General features: G+C 38.4%; 1 protein-coding gene across 4 annotated transcripts in view; it reads right to left on the reverse strand.

Moving 5' to 3' along the window:
- Positions 1–24,187, reverse strand: part of PLD5 (phospholipase D family member 5) — a 177,280-nt gene that overhangs the window by 28,374 nt on the left and 124,719 nt on the right. For all 4 annotated transcript variants that reach the window (XM_017806839.1, XM_017806840.1, XM_017806841.1 and 1 more), the window contains exon 5: positions 7,547–7,674. In XM_017806839.1, the coding sequence (XP_017662328.1) occupies positions 7,547–7,674 (128 nt within the window). The remainder of the gene's footprint in view (positions 1–7,546; positions 7,675–24,187) is intronic.

The raw sequence follows: 24,187 nt of genomic DNA on the forward strand, positions 1-24,187 counted from the left end.
TTGGGGAAGTTTTTACTAGGATCTATATCCCCAGAAATGAAGACCAAGAGAAAAAGGGATAATTCCGGGATGAGTTTTGTCACTCATAAGCGTGCCTTTGAGCTATATCTCCTTCACATGAGTCTCCTCAGTGTAACTGAAATGAGACTTGAGTAAAGAACCATGTGGATTGCTTCCAATTGATTTTATCCACCACAAGCAAACAAAGGCTTGCTTCTCCAATATTCCCGCAATCCTAAAGCGCCCCAAACCTGACCTTTTAGATGCACCTCTTAATACTTGAGATACCATCATCTAGCAACTTTTGTCATCTCAGAGTAGGAAAACAAGGAGTTTAGGTTTTATCAGTCCTTTTGCCACAAAAGACAAGAGGAGGGGAAGGTGGTACAGATGAATTCAGACATTTGCTTTTGTCTCATTTTTCTATGTTAAAAGGAGGAGAGCCTGAACAACTAGAATGCAAGACCCATTATTTCTCAAGCCAGTTCTGTCCTGTCTGGTGATAACAGGCAAGATACAGAGCAACATTTCAGGCACTCTTGGAGACATCTTGCTGCAAGCCTTCCTACAGCTAAGTTCAAAAAATTAATTCATACTGAACAAATAAAATATTGCTTAATCAGTTTTTACTTAAAATTGACATACACAAAAGTGTGTCTTTTGACCAACTAAGGTTTTGGAATTTTTTCCCTTTTCTTCCCTCCCACCCTGCCATGACTATAGGGTTATTAATTCCAGAAAATTATTCAGAATCCAATATAATTTCACTGTAAATATTTACTAGATTATTCATATTTATCATAAAAAGCATAACATTGTTTATCAGGTGCTTAACAAATCTTTTTTGAATAATTGTCATAACTCTCCATCTTATCTAATTTGACTGTTTAATAAACTGAATTATTAACAGAATAAATGAATCAGGCAACTTATTCCTTATTCTTCAAGTGTAATTGATAATTCATAATTGCTACAACTATCATGTGCTGTAGGAGTAAATCCTAAAGAGACAAGTATGTTTTATATACTAACAACCACAATGGACAAATAGTCCACAGAGAGTTTCTCATTTATGCACTGTCACATGTCTCACCTACAGTATTTTGACCCTTTTGTGAATTTATTTAACATCTTAGGTCCATCAAGTAAAAACCTATTACCTCAGAAAAAACAGGTCTCTGTTTCCAACCTGATAAAAAGTGTTGGGACAGTTTATCTAATTTTCTAATTTCCTTAAATTATGAAAATACAATTAGTAGTTTCTAACTTGTAACAACAAGAGAGTCAGAGGAGGATGGAGAGGAAACTGCCTGAAAAGGAAATACTGTTGTTTAGTGGTCCTGTCAGATACCCAACTGTCACTTTAGAAAGTGCTCCAAGGCACTGCTGAGCGTCAGCAGGAACAAATCATTGATCCTTTGCAACAGAGATGATAAAATAAACTTCTACTAATTCATTTCATGAAAGGTCCAAAAATTCTACTCATAAGCCTGATTTAGCAAGAATTAAGATGTCTTCATAAATAAATACATAGGTGAAGATACTAGAAATTATTTTTCCAGTCTTCTTTCTGACAGATTTTTTTAAGACAAAGAGAAATCAAATGCCTTTTTGAAGCCTTAGTTTTTATCAGTGAAACAAATCACACAAAGAATCCAAGAGAGACATAAAATTAATGGGAAAATAAGTACAAGTGCCCATGGTTATTTTTTTGCCCTTAAAAATGTATGTTTTCCAGCCTAGTTGTTTTTCTATCCTTTAAAAATCATATTTTTTACAACCTGGTTGGTTTCTTGTCCATAAAAAAATTACGTCTTACAGTCATTCAGCTTAAACTGATCTGAATTTAAACTAATCAGAAGAATGAATGATCCAGAAAACTGCTGGCAGTTTTTACACAGCTAAGAGAAAAAAAACATGGATCTGCTTAGGATCTTTTCCTCAATATCAGATGAGCCAAAATTTAAGCAGAAATTTTTGAGATAATGCTTTAAGATGTCCCAGGCGAGACAGAGTAAATGACTACCTGCAGTGGATCTGAATCTTGGGGTTGTTTAAGAACCAACAACATGGGAGATTTTGCAACTACTTGATTATATTTCACACTTTCCATCCATTCCTTCTCTTCCTGCAGGGAGGTGGCTGCTGGCCCCCAATACCAAGCAGAAAGTTGGGTCTGTCCCTGCTGCAGGGCTGCTCACTGTTACCTCTCTCAGCCATCACCAGCCACTGCTTTTTTTGAATCCCCAGGCTTCCCCCTTCCCCACAGCTCTTTAATCTCCAGGATCTCTCCCATTTCAAGGACTTTTCCTCCAGCAAGGAACTTCACCTTCTTCTGTTTGGGTCCCCTTCTTTGCTTCAATACCACTTCTTTCTGGTACCCCAACACTCATCCTCCAATCTAAACAGTTTCCATGCATGAGCACAAGGCCTGAGCAGCTTCCTAACTCTGTGGTCCTCTCTCATGTCTCTTCAGGAACTGGAGGACTCCTGATTTGCCACTTTCATTCCATCCATTTGTTTACAGTCAGACTCCACAATTCCAAGGAACAATCAGCAAGCTTCTACTTGAGACCTTAAACATTCAAATTTGATCACTAACCTCCACACATACACTCAACTACGTGGTACATGTTAGTATTCATGATTTAAGCTTTTTTTTTTTTTTTGCCTACAAGACAAGTTAATATTAGCCTGATTTCACTTCAAGTGAAGACAATCGGCTTACTTTTACTTGTTTCAGTAATTTTCAGTAGTAGAATTTTCCAAGAGCTGATTATTTGTTGCACATAAATGCATTTTTCTGAAGTGGTTCGACTAATTCATTACAGTTTTTTGCCCACTGGATTTGATTATTCATGTGTAAATAAAACTTTTCCAAAAATGTTGTTAGTATAAAGAGCTCCAGAAGTGTTTCTTGAGCTGATTAAAACTGGGAATGTGTTACAAACCTCATGCTCATTAACTGAATTAAGGAGTGAAATATATTTTCAAGCTTTGCTGGAACTATTGGAGAGAGTCATGGAACAAAAGAAATATATGAAAATTTTTGTTAACTATTGTGCTGTATTTAATATTATGGATTATAAAAGTTGTTATATAACAATTTTCTTTTAATAAGTATATTAATAAGTTACCTAGTCAAGGAACTAGTAACTACAATATAGCACCACAGCTATCATGATTGCTATTAGTTCAAGCCATAGGCAAAAATTAATCAGTATACATACTCAATTTTAGGCATGTTTGAGTGACCTTATTTTTCAGTCAAACATTTTAACATAGATGCATGTATTTTGCAGAAAAAAAAGACTTCAACACATTATTATCTTAAATATATACCTAAGTAGGTTGCACAGCTATGGCCCAAAGATGTTCCTTGGCTTGTTCAATGGTCATAAGAACAACTTCTTAGTAGGTGAGAATCTGGGAACTCTCAGAAAATACTTTATCAATTGCATCCATTACCAGATGCATATCAGTGAAATGCAAGATCGAAGTTGTACAGTTGATCACATACATCTCCTACATGAAATAAAAAGTTCAAAATGTAACTTAAAATGTTATCTTAAAAATTTTCCTCTTCTAGTGCCCCCCATGAATGACATTTTGAAGTCAGAATGGCACTGTAAAGAACAAGAGAACATCTCTCCAGATGTCCTTCATCAAGCTGGTAAACTTGTAAGACACACTGTTTATACAAATTTGGCATCATTTTATCAGCTTATAAAAATTTACAGCAAGAAACTAGATTATTTCACTGGTAAAATCTTACACAGCTTACTAGATCTAAGAAAAGGGTAAAAACTCTGGCTGTTCATAACCCTCAGTTTTCAACAGATTATGTAATTGGGCAATATTTAGCTATATTGATAAGAACAGATAAAGATGCACCCCTGACACAAAATCTAGACCTGTTTGAAGAAGAGATCAAAATATTTCACTATGAATGAAAAAACATTCAGTTTTTGTAAAATCCTGTTTTCAGGGACTCTAAACTCCATAGCCTGTAGGGTTTGATTTCAAACTGAAGCAGATAGCTGGCATGCATGATTTCAGCCAGAATTATTAGTTTTGACAAACTGGTAATCTAACTGAAACACGGTTTTACTTGAAAAGTAAGGATGTGTTCTCAGCCTTGCCTATAATTTCAAAGCTGAGAGTCTAGCAAGTATTAAAACTTTGACAGTGGAGGCACAAGGATATATGCAACTTTAAAGGTTATTCCTAAGTAATAAATGCAGCATATGAAAATCTCTCCTTGATGTGGAAAATTTGATTTTAAAGAAAATACTTGTATTGTTTCTTGTCAGTGCTGGCAAGTCAAGAAAATGGCAACAAAACTCAGTAAGCTTCATGAGATTGATCTCTAGTGTCAAGCTTAGTGTCAAGAATTCTCCACAAATATTGCAAAACCAAAGCATGTAAGTCCTGATGTTGTTTTCCAAGGAGCTGTTAAAAGTTAAATCACTGTTTGAGCTTTAGATCTAGCCTCATAAGAGACAAATTATGCTAACAGATTTAGTTATTTTTTTTTTAGCCCCAGGCAAAGGGACAAAATAGCAATAAACCCCAGTCATATTTCCTGCAGTAACTTTGTGTAAATATTCTCTAGCACACTCATATGTCAAATGCTCTGTACTGCCACAACAAAGAAGCATTTCTACATCTTAGGCCCTTAACAAGCAAGATGTAGGTCTGCTCTGGAACTATAGCCCAGGGTGAGGTACCATAGAGACCTGCTGCATCTTTAGTGTGGCTGCCATACCAGCAAAGCAGGTAGGTGCTCCTGTATGAATTATGCAGTGTACTGGCCTGAATTATGCACAGCACAGAGGAAGCAGTACATGCAGAAAATACAGGGGCAGGCATGTGAAAAGATATGACAACAAAGTACAGTTAAAATCTGAAGCTTTTCATTACACTTTATGTATTATTAGATGTGAAAATGGATGCACTCACATAATTTACACTGGAACTGTGCTGCTAAATAATGAGACACTGTTAGCTACAAGGTGACTGACTCACATTGGATATTTTGTTGAGTGAGAAGACAACTGCTGTGCTTGACAGGCCATATGTTTCTAGAATAGGAGAGACCTACTTTGTTCTGTGATTTGCTGTCAAGGTCTAGTAATACTGGCCAAAGCGGCTTGCTGATTCAATAATCACCAGTTCTGATACTCTGCAAGTCCGATGAAGAGACCATATTCAACTAATCAATAGCCCAGGCTGTCTTTTCATGGTCCTTTCTCTGCAGGCAAAAGAGGATATAATGGGAAACATGCAGTGGCATCTGCAGCAAGTCCCCTCTTGCTGCAAAACTGCAGAAGCCCTATCCCACTACTGCCGGCAGGGCAAGTGAAAGGACATGGGTCAGAACAGGTACTATCTGCCATTTATCAGGTATTCAGTCCTTAGTCATTTAGGCTGCTTTGAGAGAAGAAAAGAGGGACCTAGTTCCCTTATTTGCAGCTACACTGGGACTCTGGTAATGAGAACCCTTGGGAGATGTGTTTCCCCAGTGAGGGCTCAGCTCACCATGGGTTTTAAGATTAGGTCCCACGCGTGTGCTAAGCATTTTGCTTAAGGAAAGAACTCAGAATAAAATGACAATAGTTCTAAGCTTATTTTTTAAGACTATTATTTTAGGAAAGCTTATCAGATCTCTTTGACAGGTGCCCTGATTTATTAACCTGTGACTCTGGAGAAAGGGAATTGGATACTCATATCTAACGTCAACAGGAGCCAAGCATCTAATTTCCTTAGGCTCTTCTGAAACCCCAGCATACATTTCTCAACTAATTGAAAGCAGATTCTCTTTTTACTGTAATTCAGAGATATTTCTTTTTGCTCTTAACAAATATTCTTCTGAGCTTCATCTTATAACTACATATGAAAATATACTGTTATATGACAAGAAGATTAATAAAAATGCATGTAGAAAAGTGTGATAAAATTTACAGTGAGGAATCACATTTGAAACACTGGCCCACAAGTAACTGGCATCAAAATTTAACGTATATTAATTAGAAGGTTTAAGATTTACTTCAGCATGAGAAGACCAATCCTATATGGAATTGTAGCATCTCTGATAAAGATTATAAGTACATAAATAATAATCTGTGTGTTAGATGTGTTTCTTTTGTCCACATTTATTATTTTCACCACTACTCAAACCCCCAGTTAGAAGAGGTTTCAAAGTTAAAATATTTATAAGCTAAATAAATCCTGTGACAAGCTATTTTGTTATGACATACAGACAGGATAGCACATGAGGCACAGGCAATTTACATTTTCTAGACTGTCCAAAAGCCCAAACTGTATGTTTCTACATTGACTGAAAATACAACATACTCTCGGCCAAGACTTTCGCTGGTTTGCTAATAATATCATCTTTTCTACTAATATTCCAGATTCCTTTGTAAACATTAAAAGGTTACCTTTTAAATAAATTAATATCATAAGAACAGCAAAAATGCATTTAACCACTCTTTCTTTACTAAAATGGTAGATTTGTTTTTATTCAGACTTTCAGTCTCTTAGCTCAAAACAGATTCAACACAACCAACACACACATTCTTCTTTATAAAATCATTAGAATCTATGTTCACAGTTATTCCTGTGCTTCTGAGAGTCTGCTCGTATTTAGAAAGTAAGCGTTTTTACTGCAACTAATAACTACCTAGGACCGCTTCTTTTCCCCCTCTGTTGTGCATTTCAGTTACTGAGATCTAAAAGCAAAACTTTCACTCCATAAATGTGACTGACAGCAGCCTCACACAGTCAGTGGTATAGCAAAAATGAACATGACAGCCGTTAGTGATCCTGAGATTGTTGCAGAAAGAAAAAAACACACCTACAAAAAGCCAAATAAACTGCATTACTGATAAAATACTTCTCCAAAATGGTTGCAGACTATAGAGAGTTCTCAGCAGTGGTTGTTGGCAGAGACCTTCAACTCTCATGCTTATCAAGAATAAAAATATGGAATTCTCTCTAACACATACGTCCTTGAAAAACATTATACTATTTGACTCTCTGTAGCCATAAATCTCTCCCTCTCCAAAGGTAGTGGGTATTACAGGACAATACCCACTATCTGTGTGGAAGTCTTTCCAAATATTGTTTTTGCTTTTTTAAATGGCAGATCAGAGGGATAAGGTCATTCACATGATATGACCACAGAGTTTCCACAGTGGTTTGTTTACCAGAAGATTTGCTCAATTTTTTTTTTAAAAATAAAATAAGTAAACTGGAACTTACAATAACCATCACAGAAATCGATAAAAGCAATCAAATTTTTAAAATCTAAGCATAACCATGGAAGATAGCTGTCACAATGAAAAGAAGCAAAATTTATAGTAATACACTTTTGCCAACATAGAAGAGTCATCAAAACTGTGGCAATACAGTTTTTGATGCTGGCACCTTTGACAGTAAACTGTCAGAAAATAGAGCTATCCAAGTGGCTTCCAAACATTACTTTTTTCCCCCCCTCATTATACCTGCCAAGGGTATAGGATTACTTTTTCAATTAAATTACCTGTCCCAACGATCTCCAATCTAGGCTGGCACTTCCAATGTATACATGCTGTTTATCAACAATCCAGAAAGATGACTGAAGCCGACCTTCGTTATATGCTGACATGTTCATATACAACACTTCAGCACCTAGAGATTTAAGGATAAAATAATTAATAGCATTACTTAATATAAGGTAATTTACATTATTACAAAAAGAAACAACTTCACATTTCATGGCTTCAGTTTCCAAAACTAGTGAGGGATGTAATTAAACATACCATTAAGGTATAAAATCAATGATAAACAGTGTTACTGTCCCACTGTTTAAGAATTTAATCACCGTATATTCCAGTTACACAAAAAATATTTAATTAACACATGTTCCATGTATAGAGAACATTCCCATGCATTATAATATTTATCTTTCTTCCATTTTAGAATCAAATAGTTGATTTTTTCCCCATCATTTTTTCCATACTGCATGTTGCTAAAAATAGTTCATTTTTAAATGTCTATTCTGTAGCACACACCAATTATATATTGCAATAATGACCTTTAAAATATGAATGTAAGTAAAACCACTTCCTAAAAAGCAGCCTCTGCTCCTTTGCTTGTGCAATGGTTTGAGCAGGTAGCTACAGCGGCTGTCACATGGAACAGACTTGGACAAGAGGAACATGGCTGGAGAATTAAGGAGCAAGGAAGTAAGCAAAGGCCTAAAGTATGTTGAAACTGCTCTTAATCCCACTAATCTGTGACACTGAACTATCACTTTGAACTGCACAGCTTTAATAAGGATTATAGGCCACTGAAATCAAAGGAGCTACTTGTTGGCATGTTGGCTCCATCACATCACTAAGAGCGTCTGAATTGGCCCCATCAGTATATTTGCAAAACTAAATGCAGAATATACCTATTATTAGGTAAGGTTAGGGTATCTGTCACACCATTATTGTTCTTTCAGTGCTCCAGTGTTAGCAAAATTAGGTAATTAATCTGAATTAATCATTGCTGAAGGTAATTTATCCACTAATCTTCACACTTCAGTCATGACTAACTGGGGAAGAGAAGTGACACTAAACAGTAGCCTGGGGGGCAGTACTGGTTCCAGCCATTTGCCATTAAACTTTCATGGGATCTTCAATATCATGAATTCCAGCAATGGTTGAGTCACAACTTCAAAAGAATTCTAGAATACATAATGTATTTCTTTTAATCTAACTTCCTATTTCTGACCTCCTAAGAAACACTTGCAATTTTAGGCAACAGTTACCAGTGCTAAATAGTTCTATTTTATCATGAAAACTCTAATTTTCCCTTGAACAAATGATTCTAGAAGTTTAGACATCAAGAAAAGAAGAAAAATCAGGTACGGTGCCACTTATCACAACCCACCAAACAAGCAACATAAGATTTTGAGCACATTACAGAATTTGTTCATTGGTCAATTACACTTGGTGTAAAACAGCTGCCTTTCCCTTTTTTTATGTTTCACCCATCCACACTCATCTATGCTTAGAAACAAAGTTTTTTTTTCCCAATTTGCTTGGAATGTACTGCTGCTACTTTCAATCCATGCATTAATTAGCAGAACCGTGCTAATTATTGAGATAACATGTGTGAAATGAAAAAAGAAATCAGAAAACACTATAGCAGGTGTTAAATGGTTTAAACTGTTTTCTGGTGAATAAACAAAACAAAAGCAACTACTATTAGCTAAGGATAGCCATTCTGTAAGGCACTAAACTTCTAGCTACGTATCCAAAAACTGTGTTTAAAATCAATTTTAACATAGCAGTTTGCCTTGATGATGTTTTCTTTTCATACATCCAATTTGCAACATTACGAATTTAACACCCACAACACACCTACATCAAACAGGTTATAAATGAAATGTTAGGAGTTTTGCATAGGAAAGATAAAACAGTGGGAAGCAACAGTGAACTTCCTTCTCATAACTGAGAGCCTAAAATAAATACAATTTAAAAACATTTTTGAAATATCCAATGACAAACAAGAATGCTGATTTCCAAAGTTGTAACAGGAGACTATTCAACCAATAATACTAACATTAAAAATAGCAGACATCATCAGTAATTTGACACACAATTCAAAAGTTGCAAAACACCAGAATTTGTTGGCATGGTTCATTCAGACATGGGCATAAGCAGTGGAATGGAACCATCTCTCTAAAATACAATCTAGGCTTCAATTACCAAAATAGTGAATATAGAAATGCAGAAGATACTGCTATCACATATACCACTAAAATTAAAACCTGCAACCCAATTTCTTTTCTTTCTGGAAACTGGTAAGGCTGAGGAAGCAGTATTTCCAAGTTAATTAAAAAAAAAAAGTCATGTGTTGCAAACAGCAGCTGTTGTGAAGCCTATTAATGAGCCCTTACCTTTTGATGAAAGGAAACATGTATCAGTATTGATAATTGCTTCTGTTCCAGAAGCCCTTGAGATGCTTTGTTAAAATAGGCTTATCAAGCCTTCAACACAATCCACCTTCCCTAGCATGGTCCAGGTCCCATGAGGAAATTAAATTGGACTGATCAATATGTGAAGCCATAACAGAACTCTCTATCATGCTGCAGTCCCAATTACACAAAGCTGGGGATCTACTGAGTTCAACCAGAAGGCACATTTGTAGGTTCAATTGCTTATAAACATGCCAAATAAAGCTAACTATTTTGTTTCATTGAAGATTAAAATGCAGGGTGAGAACCTAGAGAAAACCAGTGCTGTCACTTAAAACTCAAGTAGATTTGTCTATCCCATAAAATTGTGCATTCTAAAGGCTGGGACAGATTATACATTTTCTGCAGGAAAAAAAAAAGACAACTGTAGGGATGTTTTAAGTTACAGACATTTATCTGAATACCTTTTCTTCAAGGTGGGGAGGGTTTGCACACTGTATAAGGGAGATGACTGATGCAGTCTGGGATGCACAGAGGGGACTCTGCCACTGACAGTCTGGACCTTCTCCATGTAATGTGAACACAGCCCCTAGGAAGTGCCAGGCTACCACTTAGACTCTTGCTTTGTCTCATAATGGAGGAAGAAAACAAAATATCAGTCGTATTGCAAAAAAGACTGACTTTTTATCCATTTCCAAAAAATATCCAATTCCCGAAGTAATCCCAGAGAAGAAGGATGGCACAAGCAAATGCTATTTATTATTTCTAGCCTTTCAACATCCTGTTTGGTCTAGCTGCCTGCTCTCAGATACTTCACTAACAGTGTCATGAAAGCTACAGGGCAAGCTTGACTTTAAGAATAGGAGCTTGAAGAGAATTGGCATTGTTTAGCCTGGAGAAGAGAAGGCTTAAGGATTGTGGCCTCCCAGTACTTGAAGGGAGCCTACAAGAAAGATGGAGAGTGACTTTTTCCAAGGTCATGTTGGAAAGGGGGAAGGACAAGGCGGAATTACTTCAAAATGAAAGAGAGTAGATTTAGATTAGATATTAGGAGAAACTCTTTACTGTGAGGGTGATGAGACACTGAAACAGGTTGCCCCATCCCTGAAAGTGTTCAAGGCCAGGTTGGATGGGGCTCTGAGCAATGTGTTCTAGTGAAAGGTGTCCCTGCCCATGGTAGGCAGATTGGAGCTAGATGATCTTTAAGGTCCCTTGAGACCCAAGCCATTCTATGATTCTGTGAACCTAAGGCTAGGACTTTTTTTATATATTTGAGTCTAAGCACTAAGCTGTTAGCAGGAGCCTTTAATTAAGAGCTCATCACATACACACTGTCACGAAAAACTGTATGTCATCAACACACATTCTTGGCACACTTGTGTTGTGGCATATACTAGCTGTGGATTTTGCTGCTACTCAAGCAAAGTCACCAGGCAGCTACACCAACTGTGAGACTCTTCATGGGAGACTGCAGGAGGCTGGATTGCACAGGGCTGCCAGTTGGCCTCCACATCTGAGTTTATGTAACAGTCTGTAGAGGGTGCACCACAAGGCTTTGGAATGCCTATGAGCAGCCTAGGATATTGTCCTTACACAAGGGCAACATCATTGTGCCAAATCACCTCTCTGGTGAATACAGTAAAGCATTTTTGCCAGGACCAAGAAAGAGCAACTGTTTAGGCTGCTATTATCACAGCTGCCTTGAAAGCAAACATGCAAATTCTGCCTGCCACAGTTTTAAACAGCACCAGTAACAGGCTAAACTCACTCTGGAGTTAGCAAACATAACGCCCAAGAAACAGAAGCTGCATTTGCTTTTACCACGGCTAAAATTGGTCTTCTGTCTTCACAACTTTCTTATTTTCACTATAGTGTGTTTAAAACCAGAGAGAAAGAAAAATAAGGAGAAGAACTCAAGCAGTTAAAGAAGACACAGTTACCTGGGAAGTTGTAGCAACAGTGATGGGCAGAGCAAGGATGAGAAAAGCAGTGACAGCGCTGACCTCATCAGCCCTGACAGTAGGAAACAGTGCTGCAGCAGAAAAGAGGGTGGAGAGAGATGGAGATACATCATCTGATGGCACATGTTGGGAGTGCATTGTGCGGAGCCCTAGGAGAAGGGTCATGGAGCCAGGCAAGGTTCTGCTACCTCCTGCTAGGAACAGGAAAGTTGTAAAGGTGGAGAACAAGAACAGGGGCTTTTGAATGTCTCCTTCCCTGTTTTGGGAAAACAGAGCTTGTCAAGTACAGGCTTCAGAGGTACAGCAGATTAGGGAAGGGAACACATTGGGGCAGGGGGAACTGGGACAGGGGAGTGGGAAGGTTGTAGAGGGATCACAAAGGAGAAGGGACCTCAGGGTACAAGGAAGCGCTCATATATGAAATGAGTCCGGCCACTGAAAGCACCACGGCTTACAGCTCTCATATATTTGCAGTTTGAACCTAACAAGTGCACCTGCACATCCAATCCACTGTGCATCTTCCAGACACTGTTTCCCATGTCACCACAAAACTGGCCACAGTAGAAACAGTTGCCCTCCCCTGCTTACCCCATTCTTGTCATCCTCTCACACTCCTCATCACCGTGTCACACTTTGCTCCCAGCACAGTTTTTCCCCTCTCCTAATTCTGTGGGTTCCCAAGCAAATACTCTAAGTAACAAGACCTTTGAAAAGGAGTCTGAGAATGTGAGCTGTGGCCTCTTTGTTTCACCCCACTACTGACAGTCACTTGGCACACATAGATACATATTTTTATCTATACTTTGGAGGGCACTCTGAAGTCAGAGTCAAAAGCAGACTTAGCTAGTCCATACCAAGCTCATGCCCACTTGAGAACAGTGAGTGCTCGAGCAGCCTGCATGACACCTTTCTTGGCCTCTCTGGGGGGCTACCACATGGGTGGGAAGCAGCATGTGCAGCACTTGCCATTGTGCCATAGAGCTTCTGTATTCTTTCAGCTAAACCGCATTTTCAGATCAGTATAGATGCAGTTAATCATCATGTGCTTAGTCAGCAAGTTCAACAAAAGATCCTTTAATGCCCTTAGGTCCCAAGCTTATTTTTTAAGATACAATTTGCTCATTAGGATATGTATGTGTCCACATATAGAACATAAAGTGAATGGCTCTTTCCCTATATTTTGCAATATACACTTTCATTTTATTCATTTGCTTCTGGTAACAAGCCTTAGCACAAAGTGCACCCATGAATAAAAATAATTTTTATTCCACTGAGACAGAAATCCAGAGTTTTCAACACAAATGGTCACAAGCAGCAGAGGAGCTGTCTCATTCAGGGCTGACACAAGTGACCCAGGCAAAGGATATCTCCTCATGAATTTTCATGCTTTTTTCTCAACTGATTGGAAAAAGTATGGAGTTGTTCCAGAAGTCCCATTAGTGTGACCTGTCAGCACTCAGAGGAGGATAAGTACAAATCAGAGGAATGCATAACTTGACAATAAAGTTATTTTTACTAAGCCTCTGAATGATTAAAAGACAAACTAGACTATTTATTATTTCTGTGCTCTTTACAGAATATTGGGTCTGAAATGCAATTTAAAAGTCTGCCTGGCCCCAGAAAGATTAATGATTCAGATTTATTTTAAAGAGAGAACACTAGGGGACTGTTAGGAAAATCTTTGATGACAATAACTTAACTTTGAATCAGCCATTTTATTTACATTGCCCTCTGCTTCTCACACACACATACCCCTGTCCTTTTTAAAAACTACCAGGACTGAATCCTGCCCCTCTGGGATTATGTGTTATTCATCAGTCTAAGCCCACAGTAATTTAAAAAAAAAGCCAGCGTGGAATAAAAACCTTGTTGCTTTTTCTTTAGCAGCTCTATATTCAACTGTCACACATGCAAAAAATGAAATCATACTTACTCAAAGAGGTTACATTCTAGCACAAGTCCAAGTAATCCTCAGAAAGCTTTTGCAATACAATTTACATTCACACCACCTTAGCCTGCCTTAAACTGTTGCATTCAAACTACCTGCATGACAAACACTCACTCCCAATGTACAATCAGCCATTAGCTATGTGCATAAGCAGCTTCTCAAAATAGCACTGGCTCCCAAAAGTTAATGCTGTCCTTAGGAAAACTGAGCTGTTTCTGATGTAGTTATTTTTCATTAAAATTTACTGCAATGCTTATTGTATTATTTTACAGCATCTGAGGTCACTGACACAAAGAGAATTTTCAGAAAATCAATACCCAGGAGAGGAACCTGAAGCTCCATGAGTCCTGGTCTCTCTCTGTAAAGACACAGGTGCCTGCAGCACCCACTGGAATTGCAATCGATGGGCTCATGTGCTTGGGGCTGTGGCGTGGGTGGTTCAGGGACAACAAGCAGTCACACTCTGCCTCCTACGTGCTGCCACCACTCATCTCCACTGGCACGCTCCCCAGCCAGCTCACGTGTCCCTGTCTGGCTGGAGCTTGGAAAAAACACTGCTACAAGAGAGCTACCCTAAGCAGACAGGCTGCAGTCAAGGATCTCCCCGTGGAGCTGAGGATGTGAGAAGAGAGAGGTCTCCATGACTGCCAGCTGACTTCCCAGCCCCCTTTCCAGACACTAAGCCAGCTTCTTGCCTGGCTCCCTTCTCTCCCCGGCAGACTGTAAACACACTGTTGGATTTGGCTCTGCCCTGCACAGTCAGGGGGAGCAAATACCCTCTGCACTCAACTATTGGTTTTTTTCTCTGTTTTTAACTCATTCAGTGTATTAAAATAATTTCTGTAAAGCAGTACAGCCCCAGAAACTGCTCTATCCATGCAGCTGTGGAAACCAAGAGCTGAGTATGGGGACAGGAAAGGGCAGGAAGAAAAAGAAATAGTATAAAATAAGCATTTAAAAACCCAGCTCTCTAAAACCAAAGTATTACAGAATTAAAACTGGTATGTTTAAAAAAGGGAAAAAACCCCTATCAAACCACAAAACCATAACAACAACCCCTTTCCCCCAAGTGATCAGATGAAGAGATCCCATCTTCAGTAACCCTTTTCCTTCCTGCCACCACCTCCTCAGCTGTGCCAGAATAGCTTTTTCAGTGTCCAGGGAATAAGCTAGATCAGAAAATTGATACAGGTTAAAAATAAATAAAAATAACTAGGTTGTTTCAAATGTAGAACAATTCACTAGACCCGCTCACCACGTGGCAGTAAAAAATTTTTCCAACACAACTGAAGGTACAGCATGTGGGATCGAGTGGCTGTGGCTGGGTGCAGCAAGATGCAGAAACTGCTTATACCAGTGCTGCCATTTAAAGGTACACCCACATACTCTCAGTCTCCACTCGTCTCCAAATCAGGCCTCAGAAATTTCAGGTTGCAAGCTCCAATATTTGTTCACCTTTTATCTTGTATAACCATTTGCCTCGTGCAAACAAAGCAGATAGGAGGGCAATGCTGGCATTTGCTTGGGATGACATTTCCCACGTGCTTAAACAGGGGTCTACACTGACACAGAAGATCCAGAAAAGACCCTTTAGAGGACCCTCGTGTGTGCAGAGATTGCTCACTGTTGGGGTCAGCTCACTGGATGCAGAATGGTAAATTTTTGAGAACAAAGGAAAGGTCGGAAATAATTTCTTCTAATTGGTTGTTTAACTTCAGTGACATCTTGGGAGCTAGTTAGTTCCCAAAGTAACATTTATCTAAACACTCTCTTACAGTGGCTTTGAAGGTGTCAAATGCTGGCCTTTGTTGCTAGTCCAAGTAATGAAAACCCCGATTTCTCAGCTAAGTACCCAGCTGTAGCTGGAGTTCAGCATAGGAATGTTATACCTCTCACCCACCTGAATGTATTTTGTGCTGCCTGCTGGGCCCTTTTCATTTACTCAGCAGAGAAAAATCCCAGAAATACAACCAAAGTTCTTCCTACCCCATCTCAGAGGTGAGACAAAAGAGAGGTCTGACAGTGTTTCTCTACCCACCCAACTACATCTCATTACTAATTCATTGGTAAAATGCCAAGAGTCAATCCCAAATTCAACAGTATAGAGATAAAAAGTCTCCTCTTTACTCACAGAATAGTTACAGCACAGGCACACTATTTGAATGGAATCATAGAATGATTTGGGTTGAAAGAGACATTAAAGGTCATCTAGTTCCAATCCCCCTGTTGTGGGCAGGGACACCTCCCACTAGACCAGGTTGCTCAAAGCTTCATCCAACCTGGCCTTGAACACTTCCAGTGCTGGAGCATCCACAGCTTCTCTGGGCAACCTATTCCAGTGCCTCACCACCCTCATAGTTGTGTGGGTATGGTTTTTCATCTGAACAGAATTTTAAATTGCAAACAAGGAATAAACTCATACGACTACAGATCTCTGGTCCTTCCAAAGATGAAAATCCAGGGCATCACAATGTCCTTGAGAGGCACACGGTGCCACCAGCAGAAAATGTAAGCAGCCAACACTACACAGAACAAGACAGGAAAGCAGACATGCTTCAACTCTACACTTTCCCACCTAGATTTGGCCTCTGAAGTCAGTGATTTCTGTACTATATTTGCTATAGAATCCCTTACTGTTTGGGCCAAAGTTTAGGAGTCCCATTTTAGCCTGTCTTTAAAAATGAAACAATCGAGTCTGTTCACAAGAATTTAGTGTAAATTAAAAAGCTCCAAACAGATTTTCCTTTCCTTCTAATAATTTTGTTGAAAGTAGCAAATGTTTCCTTCCTCTTTTAACAAGAGTTGCTGCCTGATGTAGCAAACCTGTGAAAAAATCCTCATTTTATACTGCCTTGACTCTGACATCAGTATTTTTTAATAAAATGTTTACTTCTTTTTGAGCTATTTGAGGTATTTCATATCAAGAGTCATAGATTATTTTGAATAAAATTTTGAATAATGAGAGTACTGATGATCAGTTCAATTCTTTCCCCTTAGCAGAACTCAGCATTCCTCTAAATAGCCTTTTCTGAGTACAAATCTGTTTTGAGAGTCTGATGATTTGGTACAGGCTGTAAGAGAACTAATGTACAACAAAGTTTTCTAGAATATTAAAAAAAATTTTCCACATCTTTTTTTTTGCCCTTCATTATTGGAGAGTAGGCTGCTCATTTACTAGACAAAGCTATAAAAGTGATTGCTTCGGAGATGGGGAAAAGTAATTTTCTTAGTTGATTCAGGCGACAAAGGATATTACTGCTTAAAGGAAGACTACAATACAGACAGGAAAAGCATTAATAAAGCTGGGTTGTGGCCTTCTTTTTTTGCCTAATTATAATTGCATACATTTTTATATAAAAGAAAGCTATTTTAAATATAACAGAGATTTGTAAACTTGCACACAGCTTACCCCACCTCCCTTCAAAGACCCTTTCCTTTACTTGGATTAGCATTATGAAGTACTACATTTATTTATACACTTTTTAGATGAAACAACTAAGAATTCAGGGACATTTTTTCATCCTAACATATGAGGAATTAGAGTCACAACCTTCTATGAATGAACAAGGCTAAATCCCTACCAAGAAAAATGCAGTGACTATTTATCCCAATCTCTCTTTTTAACTTAGCAATATGATTTCATTCTGATATTTATATATTCTAAAACCATCAGTATTGGCAATAGTAATTTCTAAATGTGCTGACTAGCAATAACAACACTTGTGCATCATTCTCTAAACGTGGTCTTCAGACATTTGGAGCTCTGCTTTGGGTGCTGTTGGTTTCCTTTCCCTGAAGAAGAAACCTCAATTCTAGAAGGCAAGAAAGCATACTGCAGGGCAGAGAAAGAGGTGAGGATGGAGTATACCTCACCAGATGGCTACTGCTTTTAATTTTTACAGTATCTTCATAACAGAATATATTTTTTCTGCACTTTTCATTAGCTGATTCTCTGAGCAGCCCTAGACTATTATCTGCAGGCTACCAAAAGCCAAGAGCACCGGCTGACCTGGCCATGGCCATACAAGAAAAACAGAGGCACAGCCAGAAGTAACCCACTGCCAGTGGAGCAGCCATTTCCTTTTACTACTTATTCTGCCTTCTCTCCAGCATCTTTTCTTACCTCTTTCCTTTGATTCTATGCTGTTATCCTGGCAAGTTGGCCTTTGACTTTTCTATTATTTTCCCAGCTTGTTCCTATCTCAATTCCAATTATTTTTCTCTCCATCTATGTTGTCACAAGCCCACCAAGAACATGCTTTACCTTTTGACAACACTCTGTTCTGATCTTTTCCTAAATTAATTACTCAGTTTTCAGTTTCTGCCCTTCTCTTGCATCTGATTCATTACTCCCTTCTATTTCACTTTCCCCACTACTTTCCCTTGGCGTCATTCTTCTTCCCTCTCTTTGACTCTCTTCCACTTCACTCTCAGTTCATAATTTTATGCTTGCCCTTGCCTACTCATTCATTGCTTCATTTATCATATATATTCATCCAGTTATTCATTCACTCCCCCACTCTCCAGTTACTTGATGAAACATATTTTATTTTCTAACTACAGAAGCATCATGATATATTCTCCAAGCCTTTACAAATAAATTCGTGTGAAGGAAAAATATATTTTCTTAAAAATTTTAAGGCTAACCACAGTTTTGGGATACCCAGATTTGTCCTAATTTAATTTTATTTAACATTTGCTAGAACTTCCGCAGGTATTAACTCATGATATGCATACCAAAAGTAGAAAAAGATTGCTGAGGGTTGTTGCAGATTGGGACTCTGGGAATTTCTTCTTGCATTTCTAGTCCAAACAACAAATGAAGCTGAGCTTTTTCTTTGTTACCACAGGTCTAAGTTTCTTGAAAGACACGTCTACAGCCTCTTCTTTTATCAAAGTAAACATGTAGAACAGACACTACAGCTCTGCTGTAGCACATTGAAAAGTCTCACGCTTGACTCACTATTGTTCTGACCAGCCTGTCAGATGCATTTTTGAGGGCTTCAGCATTCTGGCTTGGTCACCCAGTTACCTCATATATTAAAATGGAGGCATTTTAAAGAGACAAATGGACATGGCCTGATGTCAAAAGCAGAAAAATCCACAGAGTGCATTTTTTGAGAAAAAATAAAGAGTATGTGAAGAGAAAATGCTTTAATTTGAGGAAATACGTAGGGGATACAAATAAGTACCTTGTAAGTTAGCAGCTTTTTAGCACAGATTGACTTTCCTCCAAACAGCCTATTTGAAATGTAGAAAGCAAAATAAAAGGAAGTCACAACTCCACAGATGTTATGTTATTAGCTATGTGAAGGACATACATAATATACAGTCAATAAAAGTGACAGCACACTGAAATAACATAAGATGTTAGTGTTCCAGAGGGACTAGACCACAAATATCATCTCCTTTCTCCAGAGTAAATACAGCAACTATCTGTGAAGGACACAAACATAGGTATATTACTCCCCTGTGACATTTTGAACTCGTGGAGAACCAGGTCTGTAGGACTTCTTTATCTTCTCCAAACCACACAGGACAGACAAAATTAGCTTGAGGACAATAAGAGACAGAGACGGACCAGTTCAGAGCCATCTGGGATGACAGCAGGTACAGGACAGGGGCTGTGTAACAGGACTGCTTGCAGTTGCCCAACTGAGATCTCAATGAAAGCAAGACCAGAAGTCAGCACATGCACTTCAAGTCCCAGTAATCACATCACGGACATGTCTTTTAGCTGAGAACAGCTGCTCTGTGATCCTTTGCTTAGGAACTGTTATTTTTAAAAGCTTCTAATTACAACAATCACAGTGTTCTTTTGACATGATTCCGAAGCTTAGTATAGGTATTATGTCGTCCTATAACTCCGCTGGCACTTCTCTCCGCTTTATGCAAACAAGACTACTGAGATTAAAAGCATCAAGAGCAGGGATCTGTTTTGTTTTGAGTCGCTGAAGTCACTGTCAATTTCTGCACTACATAATTACTAATATTTACACACTGTATAGAGTTAATATTCTGTCCAAAGGAAGGAAAAAAGGCTGAATGTGCACTGTTCTTAGGCATAAGCCTTAGAAAGAATGACTCTATAAGGGCATACAGTAAGAGATGGAAATGATGGAGAGTAACACAGAGATATCAATCTAGGAACTTTGCTTCCAGTTGAATTCCTTTAGAAGATGCTTAAATTAAGCTTTCCAACCACTAGGCTGTGTAAAAATTCATAGCACATCAAAGTGCTGTACAAGCCTATGGTTAATTGGAAAACTGCTGTAAGTGATTATCAGAAAGATCAGTATCATCATAGTGGCAAATCCTTGTTAGAAAGATCACGCTTGGTAACTGATGTTGTATAAACCAGCAAGATTTGATCACATGAGTTTACTTAATGCTACAACTGTGTTGCATGCAACAACCCAAGATTAGGCACAGTTGAGTAGCCTTTCCAAAGTGTTCATGAAATGAAAACCAAATGGTGTCACTCAAAGTGTGTCAGTTTGGTTTGAACATTTATTAATGCCCTTAGATGTTTTTGGCAACTTCTTATATAACTTTGAGCCCACAATAATTTAATCACAGGTTTGAAGCAGAAATATTAGCTTGATTGGCCTATGCAGTGAAGAAGTTAAAAGAATGTAATACGAGTGTCCCTGTCATCTCACTTCAGATGATGGTCTTCTCAGAGCTGCCCAGGTTTGAAGTTACACTTCAGTCTAGATGACATAAAAAACTTGAACAAGGTGAGAGACAAAACACTCAGCATCACTGAGAAGGCTGAACCCTGCTTCCAAAACAGTAGCAACAAAAAATATACCAAATCATACCAGCAAGAGTGCTGTGACTGACCAAAGCACGGCACTAGGAAGACAGTCAGGCTTAAAGTGGATATCACATATGTGGAAATCACATGAACTGACAAAACAAAATTGACCTAAAATAAATTAACCTGCTTTCCTTGGACTCCTTTGTAGGACCATTCATCTCTTTTCAGGATGAGATAATGTTAGTGCTTTTGCATATAGGAGAAAGCATGGGCTGCCAAAATTTCTGCAAAGGGAGTGCAGCTACCTAACAAATGCTTTCTGAGTTCAGATGGCCCCGGCAGCTCTTACCAGCTCTTTCAGTAACTGTAGGTAGGAATTTGCATACTATCCATATGCTTTAAAAATGTCACAACTAATTTCTGCTAATGCCATCCGTTACTGGCTCCTCTGTACTAAACCGTGTCAGCGGCTCACAACAACTACTGCCATACAGGAAAAATCCATTCTAGCGTGTAAACTGTCAAGCAAGATTTGGAGATGATCCCTGTGGTACTAACCTGCTATACTGGACCTGACTAGTTACTACCAGACAAGAGCATTCTGGCTGTTCACAAGATGGCTGGATTACAAACATTCCTAGTTGTGCTGGAGCTTATTAAACACAAAAGTGCCCATTTCTGCCAAATCCATGAATCCACACACTTTAGTAACAGACTTGAGTGAAATGACATTTGCAAACTGAAATTATGTACTTAAATACTGATCAACCATGAAAGACCTTTTCTATTACAAATTTCAAAGCTGAAGAATTAGGACTGTTTCTACTAAACACCTAGCATCTTAAACATGCCTCGCAGTACTTGTAGCCTTAATTCATCTGGAAAAAAAATTATTATTTTTTACCTATGCATCTTTGAAAGAGTGACTACAGATAGTGAAAAGCATATGACCAATATTTCATAATGCAAGAGTACACATTATCAATTGGAAGGTACTGTCCTTGGGTACACAGCTATTCCTCTCAGCAAAGGCATTAATTTCTAAATCTACAGACACAGATGCTGTACAGCTTAGAATTACAATTTATTGCTTGTATATCTGGGTCTAATAGAATTTTTGGCTTAAGTGAACTTTTTTCCCTCTCCCTCTTTGCAAAAAAAGCCAGTGCAACCCAAGGGCCTGGCTGCCTTCAAAATTTAAATTATAGTGAGGACTGTTTTGGTTTGGTTTTTTTCCCTCTATTGGCTGTGGATATGACAGCCTCATACTGCTAATTCTCTCATGCAAGGCAGGCCATGCCTAAATCTTTTTAAAGTTAGTGTACTTCAGACTCATAAGAGAAAATAAGCTGTTTCACACTGTGATCGATTATGCTGTTCAATACGGAGATATTTGTGTGTCCAGTGGAAATTTTATTCCCAGATTAGGCATCTAGTTTCCTGTAGAACCTACATTAATAACTGGATTACCAACAGCGTTTTTTTTTTTTTTTTCTGAGTTGAAAGACATTCAAACTAGGCAGAAGAGAATGCCAATGGAAGGTATGTTGTTTACCCCTGCCCCTCATTTGGAATTGCACAGAAGGATCGATTCTTCAATGAAGTTACAAAATCCGGTCCTGTAATCAGAACCTTAAAATAATTCTTTCACAAATAAGGGCAAGACACTTCTTTCAAAATAGATATGGTGGAAGTAGAAGGAGCAGAAGAAGACTAGTGACTGGAAGATGGGTTTCTTCCATCCCCAAAGAATGTGTGACTACTACAGCCATCTTTAAACGCAGACAGAGATTAAAAGATTTTCTGCAAGCTATTAGAACTCAAACAGGAAGGACCAAGAGGGTACCATTATAGAATACCCTCTGCTCTTCCCAAACCCTTGTGATTGCAAACTCAGTTTTAAGAAGTTTAAGATGCTCAATGCTATCCTAAACCATTTGCTTTCTCTCAGGTGCCTGGTAAGGTAGACAGCTCTTCTTCTAGTTGGCAATTTAGAAACCTTCAAACAGGGCAGGATTTTCAACATCATCTTCTGCAGCTCAGGCAGATGTTCGATGTCAAAGACATTTGATATATGCCTAAAGACTCCCCACCTGTTCTCTTCAGCCATGTTTCACAAGGTTGGATGTGGCTTACCTTTCATCATAGGACCTAGCTCCCCAACTTAAACAAGTAAGAAACATTGCACATAAGTTCTCATGAGAGTTAGGCATAAAACCAATGCTGAACATTTCTTTGCTATCAAGGTGTTAGTGGGTGCATGCACACTTTGCAACATAAAATAAGGTAAGACAGCTCAGGTGCCTAAACAGAAAGGTGTTTCTCCAAAAGAAAAACCTAGCAGGAGTTTCTGCATACTAGTGCTGCCTAGATGTTAGGTAGCTACCTGAATGCTTGAATCTCTGATACAAAGCTGGTACCTACTTCTTTCCTTTAAGATGGGATGCAACTAGTTTTGGAAATTCAGCTCAGTAATTCTCATTATGCAGAACTCTGACAAAGTTACTATGCATTCTAAGAGGTAAAAAACATAATGAGATCTTCCATCTTGGAACTGGCTTTAAGATTGCTTGTCACAGGCTTAAAGTTGTTGAGAAAATATCAGGAAACACCCTTCAGCAGCAACTAATAAAAACTAAATCAAATCACGCATCTGCTCTGTTATGGGTACCCAAGAATATAAAATAATAATAAAAAAGGAACAAGGCCTAATTCATAATAAATCAGAACATAAAAGTAAATTTAAAATCAGATGCCAAAAGCCTTGCCAGTGCAATTTTCACAGGTTGATATTCATACACATCTCAGATTTTCAAGTGTGACTTAGGCAGAGTTTTAGAAAAATGTCAGCATTTAAAATCTGAAAGGAATGGAAGAGACTTCTCCCCCTCTGTTCACATCCACCTTTAGCTCTATGAAACTCAGATCCAAATTACTTGATTCTTTTAGGAGGACTCAGTCTGTAGGTCCTCTCAAAGTATCCCCCTTACTTGTTTCTGAAAAACCATAGGGGAAAAATAGTCTATTTTTGGTGCTGTTGCAGGATCTTATCCCATCTTCAACACTCTTCCCTCTCACAGTCTTGGAGAGTCCAGCCTAGGAAAGTGATGAAGAAAGCAATGGAGCTACAACTCCACTCAATGGCTTATATAAAACCAACAACTGAACTTCCGCTGCCAAGGGCACTCTTTATGCTCCAATGGAACATGCATCAGATAATATTATTTTTATGGTACATTGTGCAGAAACTGGCCATCTGGACAGGCAGAAATCTCTTCAAGATCCAGCTTCAGGATTTTAGCTTGCCATTATGGGGATGGAGCGTATTTTCTCTTTAGTCTTTGCAGTTTTTTTACACTGATTCTCAACATTATCTTCTCATGAAGAGGAATTAAAGGTTTAATAAGAATCATGGAAAAACCTAAGTTAGATCATCTGGCCCTCAGAAGATCATCTGGGCCAGTATTTTGTGGAAAAGGGAGTCTATATGAGATTATCCAGCATCCTGTCTAGTCACATATTGGAAATCTCCAGTGACGAGGACTCTACCTGAGGATGATTTT

Source organism: Lepidothrix coronata, unplaced genomic scaffold (assembly GCF_001604755.1).
Source record: "Lepidothrix coronata isolate B3197 unplaced genomic scaffold, Lepidothrix_coronata-1.0 Scaffold16, whole genome shotgun sequence".
Lineage (NCBI taxonomy): Eukaryota > Metazoa > Chordata > Aves > Passeriformes > Pipridae > Lepidothrix > Lepidothrix coronata.